Here is a 16768-nt window from a genome sequence, read left to right as displayed (position 1 = left end):
TAGGTGTTGCATGCAGGGCCTTGGTATTGAGATGTGTGGGTTGTGCTGGTGGGACATATGTGATATGATGGTGTGATGGGGTGAGGGTAAGGGTGGGGGTATGTGATGGCATGCAGGTGGGGGGCGGGGTTATAGTAGTAAATAATTGCCTTACCAGAGTCCAGTCCTCCTGCTACTCCTGCGAGGCCCTCAGGATGGAGTATTGCCAAGACTTGCTCCTCCCATGTTGTTAGTTGTGGGGGAGGAGGTGGAGGTCCACCGCCAGTCCTCTGTACAGCAATCTGGTGTCTGGATACCACGGAACGTACCTTCCTCCATAGGTCATTCCTCCTCTTCCTGATGTCATGCCGTGTTCTTGGATGCTGTCCCACTGCGTTGACCCTGTTGACGATTCTCCGCTATAGCTCCATCTTCCTGGCAATGGAGGTGTGCTGCACCTGTGATCTGAATAGCTGTGGTTCTACCCGGATGATTTCCTCCACCATGACCCTGAGCTCCTCCTCAGAAAACCTGGGGTGTCTTTGAGGTGCCATGATGTGGTGTGGGTGATGTGTGAGGTGCTGTCTGTTGTGATGTGTGGGGGGTTGTGTTGGTGTGTGTTGTTTGAGATGCGTGGATGTTGTATAAGCGATGGTTTTGTGTGTCTGTGGATGCTGGTGTTGTGTTAGTTACTCCCTCTCTCTGGCCTTCTTCGAAATTTTAGGTTGTAAGGCTTTGTGGGTAATGTGGGTGTGTGTTTTATACTGGTGTGGGTGTGTGGGTGTGGTGTGTGTATGTGTATCAGGTGTGTGTATTTCGAATTGTCCAATGTGGTTGTGTTTTGTAAGTGTGTGTGTATTTTGAGCGCGGCGGTGTGTACCACCAATGGATTACCGAGGTTGAAAGACCGCTGCGTTGATTCATAGGTCGTGATACTGTGGGCGTATTCTTGTTGGCGTGAGGGTGTGGGTTTTGGTATCGCCAGTTTATCACTGAACTTTGGTGTGGCGGACTTGTGTGGGTGTCTGTATTGTGGCAGATTCCGAGATGTGGGTCGTAATACCTGTAGAGGTATTCTGCCGCCATAACGGTATGTCGGCGGTCTTCAGCACGGCGGAATGCGGGATTTACCGCCAGGGTTGTAATGAGGGCCTAAGTGTTTATTTAACTGTAATGAATTTGCTATTAGCGTTTCAACTAACTTCCACAACAGCATCTCATTTAGAATGTTATGAATGAGCTCCTCGTGCCTTTATCTCGTGTCATAATCAGAAGCCCTGTCAAAAGAGACATTGCAAGATTAATGGTTCCCACATGAAAAGGAGATATATTGCACTAAATTGTCTTCAATCAGCATTGGGAAAGCTGCTGTCTCCCATCATCGGCACTTGAAAAGCTGTGAAGGCAATCATCTCAGTCAGGAGCCTTCTGTGTTTACAAAGCACTTTTCCCTGCAGGCGGCTTTGCAGTAGTGAAGTTTGTTTACTTAAACTCACCTTGGAAGAAGAAATTAGGCCCTCATTATAACCCTGGTGGTTGGTGACCGCCAGGGCTATGGTGGCGTTCGTATCGCCAACAGGTTCGCGGTACTGGTCACCACATTTTGACCATGGCAGCATTGCCACGGTTACACCCCCGGGACCGGCGGTATACCGCCATGAGGGTCCCAGCAGTCGTAATCCGCCAGGGCAGCGCTGCACGCAGCGCTGTCCTGGGGATTTCGACTCACCTTACTACTAGCCTGGGAAAGGCTGGCGGTAAGGAGACTCAGGGTGCCCCTGGGGGCTCCTGCACTGCCCATTCACTTGGCATGGGCAGTGCAGGGGCCCCCAGGCATAGCCCCATCGCGCATTTCACTGCCCGAATTTCGGGCAGTGAAATGTGCAATGGGTGCTACTGCACCCGCTGCACATCAGCATTGCCGCTGGCTCTATTACGAGCCGGCAGCAATGTTGATGTGCCTTTTCCGCTAGCCCAGCGGAAAAGTCAAAATAGGGAGCCAGACATACTGCCAGCAATGGAGGTATTCTGGCGCCCGCAGCTTCAGCGGTCTTCTGGCAAGACCTCTGTGGTTGTAATAAGGGCCTTAATCTTATCTTTCTATCACATGCGCTAAAGTGATTTTCTCAGCAGGAAGCCTCTACACTCAGCAGGCAGTCTTGATTTTCTCAAGCGGCAGACATAGGGAAGGAGTTTCACAGCAATGAAACAGATAAAGGACTACATTAGGAGTTCTACAGTGAGGTAATAAAGAGAGGACTGCATTTTTGGTCGGAGCAAGGAAACAGATAAAGGACTACGTTAGGAGTTACAATTGTAAAAATAGGAGATTACAAAATCATAATAGAAACTTCAAGATGTAGAAAAAGAACAGGCACAAGAACACAGGAAAAAAATACAGAAAAAGAACAGGGACAAGAACATAAAAAACAACAGGAACTAGAGCACAGGAAAAGAATACAGAAAAGAACAGGCACAAGAACACAAGGAAGAACAGGCTCAGAAAAAAAATGGCTATCAATTTGAGACTAGGGTGACTACGTTTATTGTTTTAGTTATTTGTGTTGGGCTTATGTGTAAGTGGATGTGTAATATGGAATCTGTAATAGCACCACCTATGTTTCTGCAAAATTCTGGGCAACCAGTGATGTTGTGGGAAGATTGGAAAGATGCATTTGAGTGGTGATATTTTTGTTTCCAAACGCAATACTCAAACGCGTTACTCAAACATAATTTGGGTATAGAAGGTAGAAACATTTTAAGAAGTTTATCATCGCCTGATACTCAAGATGACGAAGATGAGGAGGAGGATGTTTATGACAAAGCTATTAAGTGATCACCATAGCAAAAAACTAAATATCGTAGTAGAACAACATAAATTCTTTTCACAAAGTCAACAACCTGGTGAGACTATAGAACAGTATGTAGGATGTTTAAGAGTGCTAGCAGCGTCATGCAAGTTTAAGGATTTGCATGATGAAGTCAACGCGATCAACCGATTAACCGTACTAATAGTCTTAAAATGCAAGATAAATTATTAAGTATAGGAGAACCTACATTACAAAGGACCATAACTGATGCTAAAAAAATTGGAAGATGCCTCTTCCTACATCTAAGTATTAAAATCAGAAAGTAAATCTGTACTGAAATCCAAAAGTAAAGAATCGCAAGTTAATTGTTGTGAAGGAGGTTTTCAAGAGGTGAATGTGGTGACTAAAAAAAAGATCTGTGCAAGTCAAAGTCTAATGTGGGTCATACTAGAAGGAATAAAACTCAATGTTTTAGGTGTGGAAGTTTCAGGCATGTGGCTACATGTGAAACTTGTCCAGCAGCTAAAGCCAAGTGTTATCGGTGTAAAAAGTCTGGGCATTTCTCTAGAGTGTGCAAAGCTAATATAGATGCGCATGGAGCAGGAGACAGAAGAGGTAAACCTTCAGTTCAAATGATTGGGGAGGATGTAACAGATGATGATGATGAAGTTTTAGTTGTCAGTGTGTCAGATTCACTTAATGATGTTTTACACACTGACAGGAATCAATGCAAGGGACAGAACGTGAAGGAAACTTATTATTCACCCAAGTGCAGAGTAATGATTGCTGGAGTAAATGTGAATATGTGGGCGGACTCTTGCTCACCATACACTATAATTGATAAAGATACATATCTCAAATTACCTTATGTGAAGTTCATAGATACCCATGCAACTCCTGTAGGTTATTATGGTACAAGGTTACCCCTGTTGGGTTACTTTGATTCTCAATTAAACTTCAAGAGTAAGTCCATTAAGGGTACAGTGTATGTAGTACAGAAAAGCAAAATGCTATTGGGGTGGAGGGAGCAAAAGAAGTTTTGAATAACACTTAATCCTAATCATCCAGAACAGGTCATAGTCATGAATATATCTGAATCAGATAGATGGAAAAATGCATTCCCAGAGGTGTTCCAAGACAAACTGAGACAACTAAAGAGTTTTTCTCATCAGATTATTCTTAAAGAGGGTGCAGTTCCCAAAGTTCATAAGGTGAGAGGAGTTCCACTGCCCATGAGGGAAGTGTTGAAAGTAGAGCTAGATAAGTTATCTTCTGAAGGAATTATTGAGCCCGTTGAAGCATCAGAATGGTTAAGTCCCATTGTATTAGCTATGAAAGCCAATGGTAAGTTTAGAATGTTTGTTTGACTTTCGCGACCTAAGTGACATTATATGGGTGGATCGCCATCCGTTACCAACATAAACCACATGTTGAGCACCTTGGAAGAGGATAAGTGTTTTACGACACTGGATTTGTCAAAAGCTTATCACAAAATCATTTTGCATCCTGATAGCAGATATCTTACTTAATTTGTAACACCACAAGGAGCATTTAGGTATTTAAGAATGCCATTTGGTTTGGCCTCTGCCTCTGCAGTTTTTCAGCGAGTCATACAGAGGACCCTGAAAGGGATAGATCATGTCACCGTGTTCCAGGATGATATTTTCATCTATGGGAAGGACAAGCAAATGCATGATGGTGTATAAGAGCAAGTTTTGAAGCGATTCCACATATCTGTACTAACTATAGGGACTGACAAATGCAAGTTTGCAGTGCCAGAAGTTGAGTATTTAGGACATGTAGTTGGGGTAGAAGGCATCAAGCCCAAATTAAGATTGTTGAAAGATATCAAAAATGCTCACTGTCCAAAGAAAAAAGATAAACTCAAATCATTTCTCTGGCTGGCTGAATATTATGCAAAATTTGTAAATCATTTTGCGGATTTAACAAGAGCAATGAGGTTACTTCTAAGAAAGGGTGAAAAATGTGCATGGTCCGATGAGTGTGAAAAATCATTTTGTGCTGTCAAGGAAGGTATTGTTAAGGCTCCTATACTGAAATTGTTCAATCCTGAGTATAAAACTGTACTTAGCACTGACGCAAGCGCATATGGGCTAAGAGCAGTACTTTTACAATTATATCAGGGTAAAGAAAGAATAATTGCATTTGCCTCGAAGACCTTGATGGGAGCTGAGGAGAATTACTCTGTCATCAAAAAAGAGTCATTAGCCTGTTGGTAGGGGGTTCATCATTATGGAACATATTTTTGGGGAACCAAATTTGAAATCAGAACAGATCGCAAGCCTCTGGTGAATGTTTTCGCAAAAAATGGAGGAGGGAGAGCCACTCCTCAAATAGCAAAATGGCTATTTAGACATCAAGAGTTTTCCTTTACAATAGAGTATGACCCTGGTTCAAGAAATATTAAGGCAGATTGCCTATCATGATTACCAATTGAACCAAGGAAAAATGATCACAAGGAGCAACAGGAGATGGATGATTGGATGGTGGCCACTGTAGGACTATTAATGGAAGGGGCTATTACTCAAAACAAATGAAAGTGTGCTCTTGATAATGACACCAAATTGGATAAAGTAAGGAACAATTCTTTCAGTGTTTGGAGAAAGGAGTGGAAGGATGATGAATTACTTAGGAAATACAAACTGGTGTGGACAGGATTGTCTGTGATGGACAATATCTTGCATAGAGGTGAGAAACTGGTGGTTCCTGATTCAATTCAAGAAACTTTTTTGCTTTACTGCATGAAGGTCATGGGGGTATGACCTCAATGAAGCGCAAAGCGTGCATGGATTTCTTGGGGCCTGATATGGACAGGGACATAGAAAGGTATGTGAGAGAGTGTGATGCTTGTCTGAATAGTGATAAATCATTTGTGATCAGAGAGTCACCAATTGTGCCTATAAAAAGTCCTAATGGTGCATGGAGAAAATGTGGGTTGGATGTCTGTGGTCCTTTTGGTCAACGTGAACTGAGAGGCAAATTTGCGAATAGTCATGGTTGATTATTACTCAGGGTGGCCAGAAGTGCGGATTGTCAATGAATTAAAATCTGGTGAATGGATTTTGTAGGAAGGTGTTTGCTAGAGAGGGAATCCTTCAGCAAATTGTCACGGATAATGGTCTGCAATTTGTTTCGAAGAAAATGTCTGAAGTTCTGAAATCCCACAACATTCTTCATTATAAAATTGCCTTGTACCATCCCAGAGAAAATGGTTTGGTTGAGAGATTTAATAGAGAATTGGGAGCATGCTTGCAGTTGGCCACTAAGAATGGATTGCAGTGGAAAGATGAATTGAGGAGCATGTTGTGGAATTATATATCTACACCACATTCGGCAACAAGGGAATCTTCTTCATGCTCCTTAGAGGAAGGAAACGGGCACCTATTGTTTGCCCTGCATGGATGAGGGAAGGGATGGACAAGGCCTACGATGCAGGAGAAGTTGCAAGAAGAGTGAGAGAAAAGCAATATGGGTATTTTTACAGACATAATTGTAATTTGAAAGGAAGTCCTCATACATTTATGAAGGGACAATATGTGCATGTGAATTTGGGAACCATGGTAAGGAGGGAAGAATCAAAGTTTTCAGATGCTAAGAAAATAGAAGAACTTCTGGCAACACCATGATTCTTGAGGGTGATGAGAAAATTAATGTCAGGTGACTAGTTTCTTGTGGTACAGAACACACATATGTAAGGAATGATAATAATACAAGTTCTTCCTCATGTAAGAAAACTGTCAGACTTTACCCATAAAGGAAAAGAGGAAGCCTTACTTGGCTTACTGTTTTTGTAAGGTAGTCATTTATCTGCCTTATACTGTATCATTATAATGTTTAAAATGTGCTATTGATCTTCGCTTGCATTATATATATTTTACGTATTCACATAAGAAAAATTTTGAATGTTCTAGAATGTTTAAGGGATAAGAACATATTTATCTTGTAAATAGTTTAATATTTCTATTGGGGGGAAGATGTGTTGTATCTTATGTTGGGTTTAATGGGACAGCTTTAAGGACAGAATGTACTTGGGAGTTCCATATGGAATGTGGTGCTTAAGAGGGAATCAGTTGCTGCTGTCGCACTATGGGGTTCAGTTGTAGATGACTTATCTGGAGATAATAAATCTCAATATATCCAATATCCAATTGTGGATGGATTCTTTCAATACCCCTATGGTGCCTCCCATGGTATAAGAAAGTTGTTAAAACACATGATAAAAATCCATGGTCAGAAGTGAGATCTATCGGGTGGGAGACTTATGCATGACTGGAACAATCAACAATTTTGAATGCATTAATGACACATATGGTCAGGGTATAGGTGAATTCAGTTACATACAATGATCTAGTAAACGTTACTTGATTAACCCAGGGTGAAGAGGAAAATGAGCCATCAACATTGTACATATTACATACCATTTTGACACATGGACTACAGTGATATGCAGTGATGGTCCTATATAACACTCTGGCACCTACAGATTCACACAATTCAATCAAGTGCACCAGCAATAGCGATAGAGTATTTTTACTAGCAACATAAAGGTCTGCCTGATAAAAATTGAAGTGAGCAGACCATAGCTTGGCGACAGCTGAGACTACTCTGTCTCCACCAAGGCTAAACTTCTCTGATGGTCCGATGGAGTGAGGGCCGTCTGAGAATTGGCTCACATTGTCTAAAATTGGCTAACACTGGCAGTAAGGGGCAGTAAAAACATAAAAATGCCCCCTTCGCCATGGGAGATGACTCCCATGGCAAATGGGGCACTGTTTTTTATTTTGAAAAAGAAAGTTTCACTTCAGTATTTTCTTTTTGAAAATAAAAGAAATATAAGTGTGATGGACGGCTCTGTCATATTGATGGAGCTGTACATCAAACTTAGAAAAGGATTGATCGAAACCGCTGTAATGGTGGTCCTGCCATACTTTAGAAATCATTTCTAAATTTGGTAGGCGGGGACTCTATCAGGGCAATTTACTCTGGTGCCCTGACGGAGTTAACTCGGTCTGCCAAAAAAGAAATGAGACCCTTATCCCCAGTGACAATAATACAAAATGGCTAAGAGGTATCCTGTTACAACAGATCTCTAGCCCAGCAAAGCGAACTCAGACTTCTTTCACATGGTGTTGGATGTCCAGGACTTGTTCTCACTGTACACAAATTACCAACAAATAAGCAACAAATAAATAAGGCACAGAGGAGCAGGGCAGTAAAAGCAGAATAGGAGGCTGATCACTGGTGACATCTATGCTTCTATTGCTGCCTTTTGTTTGTTAGATAACATTTCTTTTTGTGTTTCTAGGTTTAGGAATGAACATTCACACACAGTACCTGGCTGAAATTGCCCCCAGAAAACTGCGTGGATTCACCAGCGTCTCATGTTCTTTTTTTGTGACACTTGGAAAATTCTGTGGTCAAATTTTGGGGCTAAGGTAAGACTTAGGGCATTTTTTTGTCTTACTTCATCTAAAATTGTTCTGGATTGTCTTCCCTTTTGCCTCACACCTCTAGCTGTGCTATTTACTATCTACTACTCCCTCTTCACCACTTTTCTCAGTTTAACACTTTAAATTTTAATTGCACTGTAACGTTCGTCCTCCTTTTAGATGTAAAATGTTATTAAAACAGTTTCAAATATATTTTGGAGTGTGTTGTTTGCAATTGCCAAATAATGTATTGCAAATTATATTGACATTTGTAAAAGTTCACAATAGATCACAGGGGTATTTTGGATTTGGAAAAAGTGATTTAACATATTTACTTTTCTTGGGGGGGTAGGCGTAGCCCACATGCTCGGCCATTAGTGCATGTGACCAGCCCCACCTCTATTGCACCATGGCAGATGGCATTCGACTATGGCCGTGTCAAGAGTAGCTTGCTGAGCGGCGTTTGAAGAGTTCCTGCAACGCTCGCATCATTTGGAGGAAAGCCAGCATAACAAAACTTTCAGGGACCTGCGAGCCTCGAGTTGCGAGCATGACTAACAGGGAGGTCAAAAGACCTTGTCCCGCTGTAATTAACAATCTGGCTCGGGCAGTCTGCTAGAGCTGAGTGTGGCCGGCCACGAGGAGTCGGGCGGGCTTGCATTCTGCACCTGGGCTACTTTGTTGATGTCAGACTGCCTCAAGCATGCTGTGAAGTTTGTGGTGCTGGTGGCTGGGACTTGGCTAAAAGCTACTGACGATTTAAGGGTAAATGAACTGTCCCATTTAGGCTCATTAAAAAGAGAGTAAACAGGGTTTTGCTTTGCTTTTTCACCTCCCTGTGAACTTTGAGTTAACTATGTGGCATTCTAGAAATGTCTTTAAAGTGGGCCTCTCTAAGAGCCTATCGCGAGAGTTTGTTAACCAAGAGGGAAAGCTCATTGTCACTGCAAATTACAGGAAAATCACCTGATTTGGGCTCTTGCAGATGCAAGGAGGCAAGGACAAACTGGGTCAATTAACGGTGTGGTGCCATAAGGGGTCTGTCCTAAAGTTACCCTAGTTACTGTTTATGATTTGAAAGCAGCGCTCAAAGACAATGAATGTAGCTGGTGCTCTGAACGTTTCCCCCATTTTGACCCAGAGAGCGAAAAAAATCACTATCCAAGCCAAGTCCACTGCTGCTTGGTCTAATCGCAGTCTCCAGTCAAGATTTGATCCCACAATAAGAGCAAATGCAGAGGTCCAACTGCCCACCCAGTGAGTTGGAGGCTGAGATTGGTGATTTGCATAGGGTAGCAGATGATGTTACAGTTCTGAGTCTGAAGTTTCAAATAATGAGGTACGAATAGAGGCTGCGGTGGTGACAAATCTGAATCATAGTAAAACTAAAAACTATCCCTATTAACTAAAGGGAGACTGACGGCACTTGGCCCACACCTGTTCTACAACTAACGAGGTTAGGAGCCTCTGTGGAGGTACAGGCACCCTTGTTGTCATAATCAGATGCTACCTGAAGTAGCTCTGGGGTCACCTGCCCTTGAGCAGCTGAATCAGGATCACAAACAACAGCAGGCGCAGCAGATGCAGCAGGTACATGCACGGGGGTACTGTGGCAGGGAAGATCACCACGTTGAAACAATGCTTAATATGGTTTTGTCTGAGGCAAAGGATTTTAAAGTTTCTCAGGCACTTTAAATTGCTATGTTGCATGAGAGACTGTCCAAGATCGAAGAAAATATGGTATATCGTCTGGGGAGACTCAATGAAGCTGAGATGAGGCTATCTGATCTTGAAAACAAAGTTGTAGGCATGCAGACATTTCCAGCTGAAGTAAAAAAAGAAAAGGGTCCTTTGGAATATAAGAATGAGGAGCTTGCTTGGGGGCGTGGCCAACATGGCGAGCGGAGCGGCCGCATAAACTGCAGCTCCGACCCCTTGCCCTTTAAACATCCTGCTTGCGGCGCCCTTACCTCTTCTGAGGGTGCCTGACGCCGCACACCCAACCGCCCGGGACTTGCTTTGGCAGCCGTGCTCATATATCGGAGCTCGCGGCCGTCAAGTGAATTCCGAAGCGTCCCACCGTGCAGCTGGTTCTTCGGCCGCGTCTGCGGCCCACGCATTCACCGCCCTGAGCGGTGCGACGCCTCCGGGGGCTTGATGCCGGAGACCGGACCCGCGCCTCAGCCAGAGGCTGGGAAACAGGAACTCCAGCCCTGCACACGGCGCTGGTGACGGGCGCGCACCCTTTGCTGCTCTGCAGGGCTGCGGCGCTGAGGCGGAGCGGACCCGCCGCGGTGCTGCGCCCCGCCCGTGGATGCCTGCTGAAGCAGGCTACAATCTTTAAAACCCATCGCGCTAAAGGGAGGACTACAGGACTTCGCGCACAGGCTCCAGTGCAGCTGCACATGTCTGACCTTGCTTGATCTGACGCTGATAACCGGCATACTGGAAACTAGGGCATCTGCTTCAAGGCGAGTGGTGCTATCTACCCCTTTCCTTCTGCTCTCAATAAAGGTGCTGACGCCCTAAATCAGTGATTACCCTGGACTCTTTATAGGGACGACAAGCTAACCAGACTTCTACAGGACTCTTCAGAAGGCTCTGCCCACGGTGTTCACTGGCAGTGGGCGCGCTAGATATCCTGCTGTGCCCCGAAGATTGGGGAAGCTGCTGCCGGCCTGGTGGCGGCCCACCAGGGTAAAGACCCTGGTGCAGCTGGGAAGCAGGCCCGCAGCCCAGTACCTGGGCCTAAATCTTCACCAAAGACTCTACAAACTCGTAGTCCCGCCTAATACCAGCCTGTGCTGCACCGCAGGAGCGGTGTAGTGACAGAAATGCCGACTGAAGACAGGGACGCAGAGGGGTGCTAAGGTGAGGGGAGAGGCGAGGTGAGCCTTTCGGCGACACTTACTGAGTCGCAGGCACTTGACCCCTTCGCTGTCTGGAACCTAGTGGCGAGTAAGGCATACGTCGAAGCACTAAAGTATACTACTAACCACTGAGCATTAGCCCGGTTGTAGTACAATTGCGCTGGTATTGGCTGAGACATCTCCCAAACTCCGCTAAGCACTTCGCCGACTCTGGTATATTGATTCTGGTTTTCAACAGTTATCCACAACCCTCTGGAACTGAATTTGCACCACGTCGCGGCTTGCCTTTCTGCTCCCCCCGCCTGCACCACATCCAACTGATCCTGCTCCGTCAGTGCCCACTTGGATCTGTACTTGTCAAATGGTCAAACCAAAAACCCCACGCGCTCCTCTGGGCAAAATGGACCCCGCCGCTCCCCCCTCCTTGGAGACCCACGTTACCATGCAACTGGCTTTGCAGAAAATGGAACTCACCTTACAATCACACACGTCACAATTTGAAAAGATATTGCAAGCCATTCTCAATACCAAGTCCACCCTGGAAGCCAAGATAGACTCGGTGGCAGAAGACCTTAATATACTCCGTACGGATCAACACGCACTGGCCGACAGGGTGTCTGAATTAGAAAAAGACTCTGCAACCCTCCCTCAGACCGTGAAAGAAATTCAATCACAATTGTCTCACTTAACAACTGAAGTGGATTTCTTAAAACGAAGAGCTGAAGATGCAGAGGGCAGATCTCGGCGTAACAACATTCGCTTTGTGGGGTTCCCTGAACGTGTTGAAGGACCCAGCACAGAATTATTCATAGAACAGTGGCTCACAAACACGATTCTTAAAGACAATATCCTGAAGTTCTTCTCTGTCGAACGAGCCCATTGGGTCCCTGGCAGACCCCTTCCACCTGGTGCACAGCCTCGCCCGATGATAGCAAGACTCCTCAACTACCGGGACAGAGACCTCATCCTACAGTTATTTCGCAAGTCTGGTCCGATACACTTTGAAAACGCAACGATCACAGCTTACCCAGACTTTACTGCAGAAGTTCAGAAGAAGCGGAGTTCTTTTTATCGCGTCAAAGAATGCCTTCGCAAACACAACATTAAGTACGCGCTGATGTTCCCAGCCAGACTCTGGGTGCAAGATGACGCACGGGTACTTTTCTTCACTACACCAGAAGACGCCTGGACCTGGCTACATGCCAAGGGTCTCGCCGATCCGTTGGACACAGGCACCCCGGATGAAAATGGGTCCTCTACTAAGACAAGGCGAAGGCAACGCAAAAAACAAGGCACTAAGGGGGTTATTCTAACTTTGGAGGAGGTGTTAATCCGTCCCAAAAGTGACGGAAAAGTGACGGATTTACCACCAGCCGTATTACGAGTCCATTATATCCTATGGAACTCGTAATACGGCTGGTGGTATATCCGTCACTTTACCGTCACTTTTGGGACGGATTAACACTCCTCCAAAGTTAGAATAACCCCCTAAACCCTCAACTGAACAGTCACAAACGGAGCGCTCTCTTCTCTTGCAGGCCACATCCAGATTCGTCAACATGTCGCCAACAGCCCTGCCTACTCTAACTGACGTGGAACTAGACCACGACATAAACTCCGACTGCGCGGGGTCTACACGCGGACCTACCCTCACGCCGCGCACAGCAGACGATATCTGCTAGGACAACCAAGCACCACCTATTTCTGTTCCTTCCACAAAATAATATGGCCTCCCCCCCCACAAGCTGCTCAGAAACGGCCCGGCGACACCACTGATTCTTCGTTGCAGCAAGCTGCCACCTGCCGTCCCGGGCGGTGAACCCCGTACCGTGAGTAATTAGGGCAGGGCAATTCCATGACTTTGATCTAATGCCCCTCGGCACCCCCCTGCTCCATAAGTACTGTTCTCCCATGCCGGCTATCGCTGGTATTTTTTTCAATTTTTCATTATTCCAGTTGATGTTATATGTTGTTTTTGGGTGTTTTTTTCTTAGTTGTAGGTTTTGTCACATGCTAATTAATCGTAAACACAGTGACAGATGTGCATATCACATCCACCTTAGTAATAGGCTTGCACTTGGCAACACTAAGCTTATTTACTGGCTAACCTTGGAGGGTAATCGACACAATATTTCCGCAATGGGGACGGAGGGCACTCATCTCTCAGATCTTGTTATACCTAAAATTATCTCATGGCCTCCCAAACACAACAAAGTATCTTGAAATATAAGATACTCACATGGAACATCAAAGGTATGGCAACACCTTGCAAGCGGCAAAAGGTTCATGCATTCCTTAAAAGACATCAAGTACACATAGCCTTACTACAAGAGACACACCTCTCTAAATCCAAGTTGGAAAGCACACGCTCAAAATGGAAAGGACAATTACACTGTACCACTTCCTCGTCCTTTGCTCGAGGGGTGGCGATCTGGATTGCTCCCGGGGTCCCATTTAACACATCTCGTACACAATGCGACCCAAACGGTAGATATGTAATACTAGAGGGTGCCCTAGACGGATCCCCCTTAGAGCTAGTAGCACTATACTCCCCAAATTCAAATCAACGCGACTTCCTGAGTACGCTTACCACTGGTTACTTTAGTGACCCCACATTAGAGTGCATATGGGGGGGTGACTTTAACAGCATCCTAGATACTCACATAGACCGTTCATTTCCCCCACTCGCAGTGGCCTCATCCACCCGTACCTCACAAGCTCTAAGAAACTGGGCCTCCAATAACGGTCTGAGGGACATTTGAAGGATCAGCCACCCCTCCCACCGCGAATATTCTTATTACTCCTCTGTGCATAAGTTACATACCAGAATAGACATGATTTTTGCATCCGCACCCATAATCCAGAAAGTGTGCTCGACAGAATACCTAGCACGCACCAGTCCTTGAGGCTGAACTTTGTAAAATAGAGGTTGAGGTCTCTAGAAATGAGTCCACAATAGCAGCACTGAATTCACTCAGAGCAGCCCATAAAGAAGTAGACACCAGACTATGTAAGCATGACTACAGACACTACATGCAACAACAACATGCTGAGGGGGACAGGTCAGGGAGACTGCTAGCGTGGCTGACCCGCCAACCCTCACAATCATCACCTATCGACGCGATACGCTTGAACTCCAATGTTATCACCAACACCCAAGCAGGAATTAATGATGCCTTTTCTACATACTACCGTACCCTATATACGCCTCCTCCCCCCCTCCGGAGCAGCAACTGGCTGACATATTATCACTAGTCTCCCAAAACCAACATATTATCGACAATGCACCCGCTTTAGAGGGTCCTATTACTATAGAAGAATTGCGCTCAGCTCTGGCGCAAATGGCATGTAGCAAAACCCCTGGCTCAGATGGCCTTCCGGTAGAGTATTTTAACTCCCATGCTACCCACCTCCTACAACCACTCATTGAGGTGTTCAACGAAGCGCTCAATAAATTGCAATTACCGTATTCCATGCGTGAAGCCCTAATAGTTGTCCTTCCAAAAGCTGGTCGAGACCCTCTTGATGTCAAATCATACAGACCGCTTTCTCTCCTCAACACAGACTGCAAATTATTGGGGAAAATACTGGCAAACAGACTACTCCCTTACTTATCAAGCTTAATACACTCTGATCAATCTGGCTTTATTCCAGGGAGAAGCACCTATTTAAATAGTAGATTAATCCACATAATACACAACAACACAGAATCAGAAGCGGTGGCCCTCTCCCTAGACATTGAAAAAGCATTCGATACGTTGAGCTGGGACTATCTTCTACGCACACTCAAAGCGTTTGGATTCAGCCCTGGGTTCATTAGTTGGATCAAAACGCTCTACTCCAAACCCACAGCTCGAGTGAAAAATGGTTGGGCTATCTCAGAAGCATTCCCTATAGGCAGAGGTACCAGACAGGGTTGTCCATTATCCCCTTTATTATTCGCTATAGCCATGGAACCATTAGCAATTCAGCTGCGTAGCTATGCACACATTTGGGGCATCTCCGAATCTAGCACACATCATATTGTATCCTTATATGCAGATGATGCCCTGATATACCTGTGCAACCACTCCACCTCTATAGCAGGGGTGTTATTAATGCTTGACTCCTTTGTCCTCGCCTCTGGTCTACGTGTCAACTGGTCCAAAGTAAGTATTTTTCCCCTTACCCCCATACCAACCGTCCTTCATACGGTATTACCGCAATATCAGCTGCCATGGTCATACACCACCTTTAGATACAAATTTATCACTCCATTGCCGATCTGAAAGAGGGCAATATCGACAGGGCACTTAGCACTACCCGCAACTCATTGTCATTCTGGAGTTCACTTCCCCTATCCCCCATGGGTCGAGTAGCAATAGCCAAAATGATTATCCTCCCCAGATTCTTATATTATTTCACTGCCCTTCCACTATGTTTACAACGTTCGTTCTTTCGTAAATTGCACTCCCTGTTAACTGACCTGCTCTGGGGCAAAGACAGGCGTAGAGTGGCGTTAGCTATAACACAATACCCGCTAGAAGCAGGAGGACTGGGCATGCCTAACTTTGAATTATACTATGCAGCTGCCCAGCTGCTGTGGTTAACCACATGGCTCAGGGAAACACCTCCTCCTGAATGCATAATGCTGCAAGCATACATAGCCCCACAAACAATATTATCTTCACTTTTATCCGGCTCTAACAGCCTATCGCCAAAACCCATATAGTTGGAAGCAGTTCGTTTCTGCTGGCGTAGATACATTCAAAGCAAGTCTCTTCCGCCGCCTTACTCTCCTCTGCTACCACTACTCCAATTGCCGGGCACCCAAATACTCTCATCACACCATGATACACGTGGCATAAGCACACTGAATGTAGACGATTGCTACTCTAGCTCCACTGTGCGCACCTTTGCGGAACTAGTGGACGCTGGGGTTATGCACACTGGAGCCTTTTTGACGTATAGCGCCATTAAACGGCTACTTAGTAGCCTCTGGGGCATTGGCAACAACGTACCACCCGAGTCCCAATTACTTACCACTATTCTTACTATAGGTAACGCAAAAGGCATCATAACTAAACTATATAAAATACTGTTAGATGGAATCTCCTCCCCCTTGCCTCTCTCTAAAGCACGCTGGGACTCCGTCCTCCCTTCACCATTATCACAAAAGACTTGGATCGCGGCTCTCACAATGATTAAGTCAATATCCCGCAATCCCAGACTGCGTTATACGCAATTCAACTATATCCACCATTCATATCTATCCCCGGCCCGCATCCAAAGAATATACCAGAGCACAAACCCGACATGCCCCAGATGCGCCACTCCAGCGGCAGACTTTTACCACATGGTCTGGAGCTGTCACTCCATAAACTCAGCTTGGCACCGTGTCATGGACGTCACAGCATATATCACATCCCATGCTCTGTTGCCCACACCAGACTCTTGTTTACTTGGCATACGGCACTGTACCAAAAGCGATAAACACACACACAGATTCATTGACTTAGCATTCGTCGTCTTTAAACGCCTAATAGCTACGCACTGGAAGGCCCCACACGTTCCATCCCATTCTGCTTGGCTTCGCGACTTACACAGTCGCTCACAAGCCGAAGCACAAACACTACGCTTACTACAACAAAGAGGCCTTCTACAAGGCGGACCCGAAGTC

General features: G+C 45.3%; 1 protein-coding gene across 1 annotated transcript in view; it reads left to right on the top strand.

The window, feature by feature from the left end:
- LOC138265166 (solute carrier family 2, facilitated glucose transporter member 11-like) overlaps positions 1-16768 on the top strand; it is a 353929-nt gene that overhangs the window by 142554 nt on the left and 194607 nt on the right. The window contains exon 5 of the mRNA XM_069212714.1: positions 8116-8245. Within this exon, the coding sequence (XP_069068815.1) occupies positions 8116-8245 (130 nt within the window). The remainder of the gene's footprint in view (positions 1-8115; positions 8246-16768) is intronic.

Source organism: Pleurodeles waltl, chromosome 11, assembly GCF_031143425.1.
Source record: "Pleurodeles waltl isolate 20211129_DDA chromosome 11, aPleWal1.hap1.20221129, whole genome shotgun sequence".
Lineage (NCBI taxonomy): Eukaryota > Metazoa > Chordata > Amphibia > Caudata > Salamandridae > Pleurodeles > Pleurodeles waltl.
Note: the sequence above shows the minus strand (reverse complement) of the source record. Positions and strands in the feature narration are given on the sequence as shown.